This window comes from Cynocephalus volans, chromosome 6 (assembly GCF_027409185.1).
Source record: "Cynocephalus volans isolate mCynVol1 chromosome 6, mCynVol1.pri, whole genome shotgun sequence".
Taxonomy (NCBI): Eukaryota; Metazoa; Chordata; class Mammalia; order Dermoptera; family Cynocephalidae; genus Cynocephalus; species Cynocephalus volans.
The window spans coordinates 6,815,931-6,830,056 of NC_084465.1; the positions used below are offsets into that span (position 1 = coordinate 6,815,931).

Below are 14,126 nucleotides of genomic sequence, written 5' to 3' on the forward strand. Positions count from 1 at the left end.
TACTAGGAACCTTGAAGGATATGGGGTCTGTTGTACAGGCGGTGCGGATTCGTGAGAAGTTGTTGAGCCAAGGGTGTTATGTAACCAAATCTGTTTTCAGAAAGAAATATTTACTTCCACATATTCCTATTTAGTGTTTATAATTGTTTGCATTTAGATTTAGATGTTGCATTTTAAGAATTTTGTTGTTAACCTTAATAAATTAAACACTTTAATATATATTTTCTACTATCCAGTATTACTCTTTAGCAACTCCCTTGAATAATAATGTTGGGTTAGCATGTTATTTAAAGGGTAGTAAGATTTAACATCATTCCACAAACTTCCTTACTTTTGTGGACCACTAGCTCAAGTGCCAATATAGAAGCCTGTAATTATGCTCCTATGCAGTAACAAAAAATAACAAAAGCAAGAATGGGACATTCTGATAATATCTTAACCCCAGTTACCTTTTGAATAATGAGGGTTTGAACTTCTTGCCTTCTCTGGAATTTTAATAATGAATTCCAAACAACCTGTTGTTGAGTAGTTTGAGTGGGGTTTTGTTGTTGTTCAACTCCAAACTACTCTTATTTTCCTTCTGTTTCAATGCATTTCTTCCTCCAAGTGCAATTTGAGACTTCACCATAATGTAAATAATACAAATGGTGCCACCAGTAATCAGAAAGTTTATACTGAATGTAGAGACGCAACATAAAAAAGGAAAGAATTTGCTATTTTAATTTATTTTCCTGGCTTAAAATGCTAATACTTCTGTCATTAATGATGTTGTTTTATTATATCAATAATAATCTGTCCTTATTCCAAACCAACAGAAATTTTGTTATAATTTGTTTTACATATTTAACATTTTACTTTATTTGGTTAAGCATTTTATATTTTAAAAAATGTTGTCGATCCTCCCTAAATCCCCTAACTCCAGTCTAATGATGAGAAAAACATCAGACATATTCCAGTCAAGCAGCGTCTGCCAAAGTACCTGACCAGTCCTCTTAAAAACTATTGGGGTCATCAAAACAAAGAAGGTCTGAGAAACTGTCACAGCCAAGAGGAGCCTCAGGAGACACATGTAATGTAGAATCCTGGGTGAGATTCTGGGGCAGAAGGACATTAGGGAAAACTTTGGAAATGTGAATAACGTGGGGACTTTTGTTAATAATTTGTTATTATTTTATTGGTTCATTAATCGTAGCCAGTGTACCATACTAATGTCAGATGTTAATGATAGGGGAGCACGTCTTCCACTGACCGGGAGGCCGTGTGTGCACAGGAAAGGACGAGGAGGCGGCGCTCCGGCCCTCCCTCGCCGATGGCGGGGAGCACACAGGGGCAGGAGGCTGTGTGTTGTGAGGCCTGTCCTGGGAGGACCTGGAAGGAAATCAAAGCCAGGACAGGGGTATAAACTGCCTGAGCTAGGAGTGTGTTCCACAGCCCGCGCACAGATCCCCCAGCACAGGGTGGACACCTGGTGGCTTGAGCACAGCCCCTGACAGATCTTACCATGGTATTGGATTATAGCTCAGAGTACAAGTAAATATCCGTGACTGCAGGTGGACATAAGTAAATGATCACATGAATACATGGACAGCTCTCCTCTCCAGAGTTAGTCCAAATGATTTATGTAGATACCCCGCCCTGAAGGAGGTACAGCATAACTCCTCACCCATTAAGTGCAGGCTCACAGAGTGACTTTCTGACAAACTACAGCATAGAAAGAGGGGGAAAGGGTGACTTTACACTGGAGAAACTCAACAGATGTGACCTCAGCTAGGTGATCACAATGATGAGTCAGGTTGCTGGTGTGTACCCTTGATATGTCAGTGAAGTGTGTACCCTAGATATGATGTGATGATAGAGTAGCACGTACCTTCCACACGACAATGACAGTGGAGCATGTACCCGCTGCATGGTGATGACAATGGCACTTTACCTTGTGCTATTCCTCCCAAAACTTTATAACCCCAAGAGTGAGATCTTGAGAAACTTATCATGCAAACCTGAATTGAAGGACATGCTCCAGAGTGCCTGCCCTGTGCTTCTCAGAACTGTCAAGGTCATCAGAACAGGGCAGGTTTGAGAAGCTGTCCCATCTTCAGGAGCCTAAGGAGGCGCGATGACTAAATGGGCCATCACAGGTGGGATCCTGGACAAGGAAAGGGACACTACGGAATCCTAATAAGGGAATCCCAATAAGTGGGAACTTCAGTTAATAATAATTTATCAGTGTTGGCTCATTAGTTGTAATAAATGTGCCATAATAACATAACCTCAGGGGAAACCTGGGTAACACAGGGTATACAGGAACTGTTTTATCTTTGTAACTCTTTTGTAAGTCTAAAATAAATATTTATTCAAAATATGTTTATTTAAATATGTTTAAAATCAACAGGAATGAAGATGGTACACTAAAATTATGTCTAACACAAATCTTACAGATTTTCACAAATTCTAAAAGTGTGAACATTCCTGCTTTTAGTATTTTAAATTTTTATTTTAGATAATCGTGTAGTGATATTAATATCTGTAGTATGTATACTCCCTTAATGAGAAGTTTTGATTTAATTAATGAACCAAGTATAAGTTTTTGTTTCTGGCAGATGGATTGTTATCTTTTATTATAGGTAGTTTCCCTCTTGATTTCATTCATTTGAATTTTAGGAGTATAGATTTAGCAGTCTATTTGCTTGACAACACTGATCTTTGACTTTTGCATGTGCACAAATTCCCCCATGAATAGGCTGGGAGAAAACCATGTGTTCGACGCGTGATAAACATCGCCTTTCATGGCGATGGCAGAAATGATCAGAACTTTCTGTGCTGCTCTTATAAGAACTGTCTATTTCTCAGTTCTGTCCTGTGGGGGACCCATGTGATCTGGTAGATAAGTGTTTCAAGAAAAATGGAAGCACGCCGCGTTACACTACACCCACCCACCGACCCGTGGACTGCTGATGCAGTTTGCTCATAGCCCCTACTTATCTTTGGTGGCATTTGGAGCCACGTTTGTTATAGTCTGTGAGTTTGTTATAGTGTCTGTGAGGACGGGGCCATGTGTGCCATGGTGTCGGTGAAGATGGACCCATGTGTGCCATGGTGTCTGTGAGGACAGGACTGCGTGTGCTGTGGTGTCTGTGAGGACAGGGCCACGTGTGCCGTATTCCTTGTGGTGTCCCCGGCCTCCAGCATGTGGAAGCTGTCCGTGCTTCACCCAGTCCTCATGGTCTAACCCAAGTTGCCATATTTCAACATCTCTGCCCAAGGACCTTCTTTGGCATCTGGGCTCGTAGCAGAAATTCCAGAGGTGATGCCACAGGAATAACCCCTAACCTGTGAGGTGCAGAGAGGTCCTGCTGGGGACAGTTCCGAGTCTGTGCCACAGCCTCTCCAGGGTTCCTCCTATGTGGCTGCCACTCCCATCACGTGAAGCTTCAACCTGCTTGCTGGCGAGCCCATTCTTTGCATCTTTTCTTTTCCTGTCTTACTTCCCCTGGTCTCAGGGACAGCTTTGGGAGGAACCCACATGAAGACCATATGTAATAAGTTTTTATTGAATGAATTAATTCATGTATTAGATGAGGAAGATCTGGTCATTCAAAGAAATGATCATCCAAGAAGGGAAAGAATATTAGGAATACATACAATCACTATTAACAAGCTATATAGAGAGGAAAGTCACACTGGACGTCCTCCCTTCCCTTTCTGAGTTGGGGCTGGCTGCCTGCCTACATGACCTCGTGTGATCAGAACTTACCCTCTGCGAGCTCGTGGCTTTGAGGATGGTCATCAGTCATTGTGTTCACCCAGACATCTCTGCACCAGACAGGGCCTAAGACATGGAGGCCCCGCAGTGTTTGGGGAGTGGGCACATTCATCGATGAGTCGGGAGCAGCAGGGTTCCTCAAGAAGAGCGGGTAAATCCCACTTGAGTCACTTCTTGCCTGACTTTGGGGCAAGTGACTTCACTTCTCCTAGCCTCAGTTTCCTCATATGTAAAATGAAAAAATTAAGGCATATATATGCCTCAAGGTTGTTCCATAAATTAAGTAATTTATTGTAATGCCTGGTCCATAGTAAGCACTGAGATGTCCACTTCTGTGGAAAAGATGGCATTTGGGCTTGGGTTCAAATAGGACCTGAAGAAGTAAAGGAGAAGGATGTTTAAGTTAAAGCAAATGAGCAGGTGCAGGGAGGTGAGGTTGGCGACGGCAGGGAGCATAGCAGGGGGCCCGCTGGCCTGGACGTGGAAACAGGAGGCATGACAATAAGCCAGATGTGGCAGTTCATGAGTGCCAGACACAGTGCCCGGACATGGTTCCACAGCAGGAGGGGAGACATCTGAGAGGGACTGTCCGGGGGTGACTAGAATGATGGAACTCTGAATTATTGATTACAGTATCCTGAAGGGAGGTCAGAATTGAGAATAGACTTGGGGGTGGCCCACATACTTTGTCATGAAATTGGCAAACTGGTTGGCAGCGGGGACTACCCCAGCGGGAGGTACAAAGGACAAGACTCCTTTCCACAGCAAGGGACTTGGTTATTATCCTGCTATCTAATACTTATTTTGCTAATTACTTACTGTATATGAGGGTATTTCAAAAAGTTGGTGGAAAATAGAAAGATAATACAAATCTTTCCACAAACTTTTTGAAGTATCCTCATACACTAAAGGAATTTTTTTTCTTCCCACTTATTTCCCAAGTCATCTAAATCTTCCTAAAATACACAGATCAGTGTGGGCTGTATGGAGCTGTCAGAGAAGTCTCTTGGAGATAGTGTCATTCAGATAGAGCTGAACCATGAAGACAGGTTAGGGTTTAGGCAAAACAGGGAAAACAGATCATTGCGGGGCAGGGAAGGAAGGCTAAGATCACGGCTTTGGAATCAGGAGGCATCGTGTTCCACAGCTTACTAGTGATGTCCTTGAGCCAAGGTCTAATGAAGGAGGAGTTAGCTGGACCCAGAAGAGATGGAAGAGTATTCCAGGCAGTGGAAGCAATAGTCTAAGGCCCTGTGGTCGAGAGATTGTAGCATTTACAAAGGACTAAGAGAAGGCATTGTGGCTGAAGAAAATATTGGGGGGTGGGGGAGGCGTGTAATAGAGGAGGCTAGGGGGGTTGGGGGAGGGTGGCCAGACCTTGCAGGGCAGGGTCTTGTAGTTACTTCGAGGATTTTGTCTTTTTTCTTAGGCATTTGGAAACCAGCAAAATGTTTTCATCAGAGGGGTGATGTGGTTAGATCTGCATCTGGCAAAATCTTTCTAAATGGGGTGTGGGCAGCTGTTGAAGAGGCAAAGAGGCCAGTTACCTGTTTTTTGTACCTAGGAGGGTGGCCACGGAAGTAGAGAAACGGGTAGATTTAAGAGCGATTTGGGATATAAAGTCAACGGGACATTATGATAAACTGGTGAGGTAAGACAGTGACCAGGATGACTTCCCGTTTCTGTGTAACTGGTTGGATGGTGGTGCTGTGCAGTTACTTACTATAAACCCCATATACATTGCTATTATTTTTTGTTTAAATTGTCAATTAACTTTTATAGAGATTTAAATAATAAAAAAGACATTTGTATATTTGTCCACATAGTTACTATTTTCAGTGCTCTCTGTTCCCTTGTGGGGATCCTTATTTCCTTACAGCCTTTCTGTAAATAGTACTTTAAAAAAAAAAATTAACTTCCAATTGTTCATTGCTAGTATATAAAAATACAATATCTTTGTGTCTGCTTTATTAATGCTATAGTCTGTGACCTTGCAAAACTCATCCTTTTCAGATCTAGGAACTTTTTCTAGATTCTTAGGTATTTTCCGTGTAGAAAATCATATGGTGTGCAAATAAAGACAGTACTGCTTTTTCCTTTTCAACCTGTGTGACTTTCACTTTTTTCCTTGCCTTATTGCCCCAGCTAGGACCTTCAGAACGGTGTTGAGTAGAATTAACAAGAGTGGACATCCTCGCCGTGTCCTTGATCCTACAGGGAAAACATTTCATATTATACCATTAAGTCTGTTAGTGGTAGGTTTTTCATACATGCTCTTTGTCCAGTTGAGGGAGTTCCTTATTATGACTTAGATTTTGCCTATTTTTTTCTTTTAGCAGTAGAAGACTCAGAAAGTGGCGTTTACATGCGATTCATGAGGTCACACAAGTGTTATGACATCGTTCCAACTAGTTCAAAGCTTGTTGTCTTCGACACTACATTACAAGTAAGTTTATCCAATTTTTGTGAATTTTTGGTATATTATTTGGATGGCTGCTTGATATGGTAATTTAAATCCAGCAATGCCAGCAGACATTTGTTGAGTCCTTTCTACTCTCAGACGCTGTACTGAGTTTTTGTCTGAATTCTCAATCTCCATGGCAACCTTACAAGGAATGTGCTATTACGTCCTCTTTCTATAGATAAGAAAACACAAATTCTAGAGTTTAAGGACTTAATGCACAGAGCCATTGCGTGATGGGGACCGGAATTTGAACACAGGCCTGTCTAGCATATGTGAGAGCTTAAGCTATGAACTGTTAAGTGTACTGCTTCCCTCAGTATATCCTTTCTGGGTGTTCTTTTTTGGTTATTTAATAGAATATATGATAAATAAATTTGAAATAATATTGATTATAAAGACAAAGATTACTAAAATGGATAATCTCTTGAGAGAAAACTTTATTGATCTCTTTTAGCAGAAAATTTGAACCTGATCATTTCGGTATCAAAATTGTGCTTATTGTAGTTCATTTTATATCAATATGACTTATCATCACATACAGAAAGTCCTAAATAAGACACTCAATGTAATGATCAAACTAAAGTGGTTTATGAAGAGTGTGCTCCCGTGAGAGACCAGGGATTGCCAGAAGGACAGGGCAGGGGAGGAAGCCCAGCAAGGGCACGATATCAACAAAGCCCTGCGGGGCGGCCTCAACCCGAGCTCTCAGAACCGGGCTGTAAGGTGCCCTAGGGAGTTTATCCCAACCTCCTCCATACTCCTGCGTTGTTGGTCCACCCGGGGCTGTCCTGGGAGATGCTCGCTTAAGCTCTCCCAGCTCCGCCTTGGCCCCTGGCACCTCTCCCAGGTCCCTCCCCCAGCTGTGGTCCTTCTCCCAGCTGTGGTCGGCCCCTGGCACCTCTCCCAGGTCCCTCCCCCAGCTGTGGTCCTTCTCCCAGCTGTGGTCTCCTTTGCTCCCACGCACATGTACCTGCAGCTCTTTTTGAAGGACTCCCCAGCTCTTGGAGCCACTTTGCCTGAGTTCTGTGACTGCCACACAGAACCTACAGAAAGGTAAAAATGGTTTTGCTTTTGTTTAATTTTATTTTCCAGTTGTTTCTTGTTAGCATATGAATATACAATTGATTTTTGTAAATTGGCTGTATGTCTTGTGACTTTGCTAAATTCTCTTTGGACCAGGTAACCTCCAGGTTCCCTTTGAAAACCCTAAGATCCTCTGACCCTCTGACACAAGGAAGACAGGGAAGCTTACAAATATGAGTGCAGTGGCAAGAGCAGAAGACAGAAATCTTAAGAGACGTGGTCTCTGTGACTGACTACAAATTTCAATAGCAAAATAACTAGAAATTCTCACTTCCCAAAATAAAGGGACCACAAGTTCCACCCATTTCACTCTCACCACCCCTCCCCCCACAAGGCCTCCTTTCTGGGGTGCCACATCTTCTGACTGTCAGTGTTTCCACCACAGAAAAATAAGGGACAGCTGATCTGACTTTTACCCACTTGGCTTTTGCCTTACCATGCAAGTGACTTTCTTTTGAATTTGGAATTTCGCCAAAATGAGTACAGGTTGAGCATCCCTAATCTGAAGAGCAAAATCCGAAATGCTCCAAAATCTGAAACTTTCTGGATGCTGACATGACTATCAAAGGAAACTTGAAGCTCTGCCCACTGCAGGGTGGTTGTTTGCCACCGTCCTCCAGTGCTGCTGTGTGCGGTGCCTGCCAGCCGGGCCACAGGAGAAGCTTCTGTGAACCCAGCCCAGCTTTTCCCCATCGGTGAGCAGTTAGTGAGGAGCTCCCCTGAGACTGTGGAGGGAGGGCGGGGATGTCACGGCCCGGGATCCGAGCAGCTTGAGTCACCTGCTCATGCGGCTTCCTTGTGCATGGACACCTGGGCCAGCTGTGTCCCTACCTGCCAGTAGATTGCTGCTGCAACACCCCTGGTGTTTTGGCTTGGTGGGTCAGATAACACCACCCTTGTGGTGGGAGCTCAGGCTGTGTGGTCTCCGGGCATCTCATGTTAGCTGTCTCTCCCTACCAGGGCTGGAAGTGAAGCCAGGAACTGTTTCCCAAAAGGAAAATAATTATCTCCTGGAGAGGACATGGTTGTTTTGGTGTTCTTTCCCCCAACCCTCAGTGTTGGCCCTGTGAACTTCCTGTCGATGGAGGCTTCATGCAGCATCCCTCGTATTGACCTTGCTGGGTCATAAGGCCCACGCGGAAGAGCAGCCGGGACTTGCCGTGCAGCCTGATCCTGCTCTGGTCCCCTCTGAAAACAGCTTGTAGAGTCGCTCAGTACACACGGCAGAGCAGCACACACAGATGTAGTACGTGTTGCCTCCAGAAGGACTTTGAAGTGTTGTGTGAGTAGCAAGTGGTACAGGGAGCAGCAACTTGAATTTCACCCTGGAGGGTCACTCTGATGCTCCAGGCCATTCTGAGGTGTCAGGCCCTGAGATGTGTGGCTATGTCCCTCAGCATCTGCAGCTCTGCTGCTTCCTGCCCGTCAGACCCAGCCAGCACGTGCCACCAGCGTAGCAGCCAGTGTGGCACTGTGCAGGGTGTAGAGCTGATCAGCTTCTTTGCAGACCACAATAGGGCAGAGAGCCGGGGAGTCGCGTAGGCTGAGCCGCACTGCTGAGAGTGTACGTTGCCAGGTAGAGCAAACAGTCAGGGTTTCTGTAAGTTGGTGTGGAGAAAAAGGGTATGTGTCCAGGTGACAGCTTCAGGTTCCCCAAGATGCTACCTCGGGAACAACCACAGTATTGACAAGTTTACCGTAATCTGCAGTCACAGGCCAGATGGGCAGTGTCTCTGAGGCTGTGATGGTGCACCGCCCGCCTGGCTCTCTCAGGTCCTTTGATGGGGCACCAACCTCTGCATTCCCCCAGGTGCTCTGCTGTGTGTGGTTTGCTAGCCTGGTGGCAAGAGGACGTGCCAGAGGCTTCCTCCTTGGCCCTTCCCTCCACAGCATTTCTTACTCTGTGCATCACAGCCTGGGGAGGGGATCTGCCTGTTGTCAGGCACGTTGGTTCCAGTCACACCCTGTGGGTCAGAACATTCTAATTATCACTCCTTCCTGGTCACCCTTGTGAGTCCATGTGCCTGCCCTGTCACTGGTGGAAGCCCCAGCATTTGCCCACTGCTGCTGGGCAATGTCTGCGGGGTATGAGGCCATCCCAGGCGCCATCTCCTGCTGTGGCCTGGCCTGCAGAGCACAGCCAGCGTGGAGCTTTTCGGAGGGGATCCCCTAACTCATATATTCCTCAAGAGTTCTGTGGCGGCATCCTCTGGGGGCTGAGTGTGAAGGTTGCACATGAGTCTGTGCCAGCGCCCCTGCCTCCCTGAGCCTGTGGATTCTCTTGCTCACTGTGCCACGGTCCTGGCTTCTCAGCCTCACTGACACCATGGCCCTATAGTGCCCTGCCTTTCAGCCAGTCAGCCTGGTAAGCGGCCAGAGCCACTTCTGGCAGCGTGCACTAAATGTTAAATGAACAGTTTCTGGTAAATCCACTTGTAGCAATAAATTCCACCAAATCGGTGTTAAATTTCTCCTCTTTTGCCTAATATTATTAGAAACTATTCTCATACATACTTCCTGGGTTTTTGCACACATAAAATAGCAAGAGCTTACAGTTCTTTCTGTGTGTAAGTTGTTTCCTCCTCCTTGCTGTGCTGAAACCTGTCCCCAGTTACAGGTCAAGGGCCAGCCAGGGGCTGTCTTGAGGAGAGTGAGTGACCTGTAGGAGGCATCAGCCCAGGAAAGCTTGTCACCAGCTTCCAAGCAAAGAAAAGTGATTCTCAGACACTCGAGAGAGCCATTTCCACTGCCACAGGAGGCTCAGAGTAACTCTGGGATTCAGGAATCAACTCTTTGTCTGAGTCCAACCAAATGTCCCTGTGCCAGGTGCAAAGGTCCCACTCCTTCCAAATCAGTGCCCGGCTTTCATATCAGAGATGTGGGGAGGCTGTGAATTGAACTGGAACATCTGCCTCCCACAGAATTACATTTTGTGTTTGATTTGGAAACATCAGCTTTGTAGCTACAAGAAATGAGAGTCTTTTAGGGCTATCATAGAAGCTCTTCAGTCCTCTGACTGTGACTGTGGGTCCACAACCTGAGCTAGTCATTTCTCTGTGAGGGCTCCAGCACACACCAGGTGCTGTGGTCCTCGGTACTGCCTGGAAGGCCGATGCAGCAGCCACTTCAGCCTCAGCAACCAGTGACTCCCGGCGGTGTCGTCACAGTCACAGGTGATGGTTTGTTTAGCCACGATGCCGCAGCTTGCTCTGGATTATGGGAATCAGATTTCCCATTGACAAAGAGCTCAGCACTGTGTTCAAGCCCAAGGACAGGAAACCAATCCCAAATCCTGTGTTTCCAGGAACTGCTCCCAGTGTTAATTTCTCTATCAGTCAGAGTCCATTCAGGAGACAGAAGTCACACCAATTGTTTGAACAGTAAATCAACATAATCAGATGTTAACTGGGTAACTAAAAGGGTAAATGAAGACCTCTAAGACAGTGTTCTCAAAGTCTGGTTCCCAGACCGGCAGCTTCAACGTAAGCTAGGAATTTACAAGACTGCAGATTATCAGGCCCATCTCAGACCTGCTGCTGAATCAGAGACTTAGGGGTGAAGCCCAGCGATCCATGTTTTCCCACGACTCAGAGTTACTCTAATGCATCTACGGTTTCAGAACCACAGATCTATGATGTCATGGAGGTAGGAAGGGCCCGAGGCATGCCTTCTGGCTGGGGCTTGTGTCTCTCGGTGGAAATGGGGTCTTGGGGAAGCTTCTTCTGTACATAATGGGAAGAGGACGAACTGGATTTAGCTGCTGCTACCAGAAGGAAACAGGGGCCAGGTAAAGCAGTGTAAGGGTGAAGCTCAGAGGAACAGCAGCAGACAGGAAGCCCACAGGGAGGAAACAGGAAATCCATAGGCAACGGACAGGAAGAAGCAGGTACCTTCTTCGTGCTCCAGTTCTGAGTCCCTTGCTTGCCTCCATTGCTGTTGGACCCTGAAGTAGAGCAGGCTGGCGATGCTGAAATGTGATCTGCAAGTCCCAGGAGTGCTGACGGGGTAGCTCAATTGCTTATAGCATGGTATTGATGACATCAAGGTCCCGGGTTCGATCCCTGCGCCAGCCAGCCGCCAAAGAAGAACAGAGTCCCAGCAGCAGAAAGCCCAGTTAGAGCAGTGGGTTTGGAGCTGAGAGACAGTAGCTTAGTAACTGGCACAGTAGAAAAGGTAGCATCCCATCGTCTTCCAAATAAACCTAGTAGTTCAGAGAAAAACAAGTATAAGTTCATGATTCTAAAAGATGGCACCTCAAGAATTGTCAGAGGCTCCAAAATAAAATTTCTTATTGGAATCATCACATCCCAAGATTGGGGAGGGAAGCATTAAAAATTATCTAGGTCTTCCCTCACAATGGCAATATAATTTTTTAGCAATGCCCTACAAACAATAGCTCCATTTTTTATTTTAGAATAGTTTTAGATTTGCAGAAACATTGCAAGGATAGTAAGAGAGTTCCTGTATACCTCATACCTCGTTTATTTTTGACATCTTCCATTAGTGTGCTATGTATTTGTCCCAATTAGTGAACCAATATCAATACATTATTAACTAAAGTCCATGGTTTATTAGCTTTTGCCAAATGTCATTTTTCTGTTTGAGAATCCCATCTAGTTTACTCTAGTGCATTTAGTCATCATGTCTTCTTAGGCTCCTCTTGGCTGTGACAGTTTTTCAGACTTTTCTTGTTTTTGACAACTTGACAGTTTTGAGGAGTATTGGTCAGATATTTTGCAGAATGCCCTTGACTGGGATTTGTCTGATGTGTTTCTCATTATCAGGCTGGGACTATGGTTCTGGGGAGGAAGGCTGGAGAGGTAAAGCTCCCTTCTCATCACACATCTCACGGGTGCCTTGATCTTAACCTTAATCACCTGGCTGAGGTGCTGTTGGCTTTCTCCACCGTAAGGTTCCTCTGTTTTCTCCTCTTCCCACACTGTAACCTGTAGAAGAAAGTTGCCACGCGCGGCCACACTGAGGAAGCAGGGAGTTACACTTTCCCTCCCTGAGGGCAAAGCATCTACATAAATTAGTTGGAATTTTTCTCCCATTTATTATTTATTCAGTCATTCATTTCAGTATGGACTTCGGGATGTTTGTTTTATACTTCAAGTTATAAATAAATGCTACTTAATTTTGTTGCTTAAATAATTCCAGACAGAATGACTTTTAATGACGCCAATGAAAGGTAAAACAGGCAAGTGTCCAAATAAGTAGCTGCTTGCCAAGCACTTTTTGTAAAAGAACGTGTAGAAAATACAGAATGAAGAGCATATAATCAAAAGGAAATTGAAAGGAGGGCATGAGTAGAAGGGGGCTGCACAGGATCATCTCAGTTTGGGATTAAAAGTGAGGTACAGAAAAGGGAAGGGGGCTTGATTATTTTAAAAGCAAGAGGAAAAGAGAAGGGCTAGTCCTGTTGTTTACTATTGATGCTGCTGGTGTAGATAAAGTAAAACTTTTCAACTCAAATTATACTTTTTTCATTATCAAGGAATATGATCTTCAAAATGGAAAGGTAAAATAAATAGTGATTAGAGGACATTAAAACCCAAGATAGTTGCAGTAATTGTAGAAGCATGCTTATCTCCACTAAGCAAATCTGATTTCTGATCCAGATGAATCACGTTCTAGTATAATAGGGGAACTTGGGCGATTACCAAACAGTTTGTGATATTGGGGAAATTGTGGAAAGTAGGTCTGATGCTGGAGACCACAGGTAAGAAGAAAAAGAGGATAAATTCCTCAAGTAACAGAGGGCGGGGAATGTGGTGTCAGTCCCAGCTAAGATTTATGAATGAATGGAAGTTACCATGAATTGACCAAAAAAAAAAAAAAGTCACGGGAGATTAACCTGACTTTCCTTTTTTGACTGTTCCATAGATGTGGTGATACTATGACAGGCATATCTGGATTTCAACTAGATAGTGGGCAAGGAATGCATGATGTCCTAGTGGATAAGATGCAGAAATGTCGTTTGGCAGTGCAGTGAGTGAATTAATGGCTCGTTATGGACTTTAAAAGAATGTTAATTAAATCTCAGTTGACCTGGAGCAAGGTTTCTCGTGGTACTGGATACCTCCTGTGGGCTGTTTTCAAATCCGTTCACTCCACAGCATATTCCATCCGCTCCTTGCTTCCTGCAGGTGCAGCGGGCTGGCACCTCACCCTGGGCCCACACAGGAGCCAGCGCATAAACACTTCTGCCTTGAACCTTCAAGGGCAGTCAGTCCTCAGAAGATCCCAGTGGAGTCAGCATCAGTCTGTCTGTGCTGTGGCCACCTCAGCAACACATCTTTCTGTTGGCTCCCCTCTCAGCCTGTTTGAGTCCTTCCGCCCTGCACACCTGCTCCCTGGCATCACATTCCCAAATGGGCTGAGAAACTGGTGGTACACCGCAGGATTCCTGTACTCTGAGCTCTTCAACATTTAGAACAATGGCTTGAATATTGATTTTGTTGATGGCATCATCTAATTCACAGATGACTTGAAACTAATAATAATCAACAAAGTTCTTATCAGAGTACTTATAGTTTTAAATGTCAAGTGGTACAAAAAGCTTACAGTAAAAACAGCAGTCTCTTGTCCTTGTGCCTTACTCCCTTGTCGTATTCTCCAGAAACAGCCCTTTTAGCTGTTAAACTAAACACAAACACACATTCAGTCCATAACACTTCCCAATAAAAGATGCATAGGAGTTTATTACTTGAAATTTTAAATATTCCACTCAATTTATAGGCTGCTGTGTGTAGAATTCCATAATGGAAATCATTTTTATTTAGAATTTTGAAGGCATCATTGTATTACTTCTAGCTA

General features: G+C 44.7%; 1 protein-coding gene across 2 annotated transcripts in view; it reads left to right on the forward strand.

Annotated features, from left to right (window-relative positions):
- PRKAG2 (protein kinase AMP-activated non-catalytic subunit gamma 2) overlaps nt 1–14,126 on the forward strand; it is a 153,636-nt gene that overhangs the window by 115,129 nt on the left and 24,381 nt on the right. The window contains exon 4 of one of the 2 annotated variants that reach the window (XM_063101263.1): nt 6,100–6,206. In XM_063101263.1, coding sequence (XP_062957333.1) covers nt 6,100–6,206 — 107 coding nt within the window. Of the gene's footprint in view, nt 1–6,096; nt 6,207–14,126 lie in introns of both variants that reach the window. The other variant, XM_063101262.1, reaches the window with a different exon arrangement.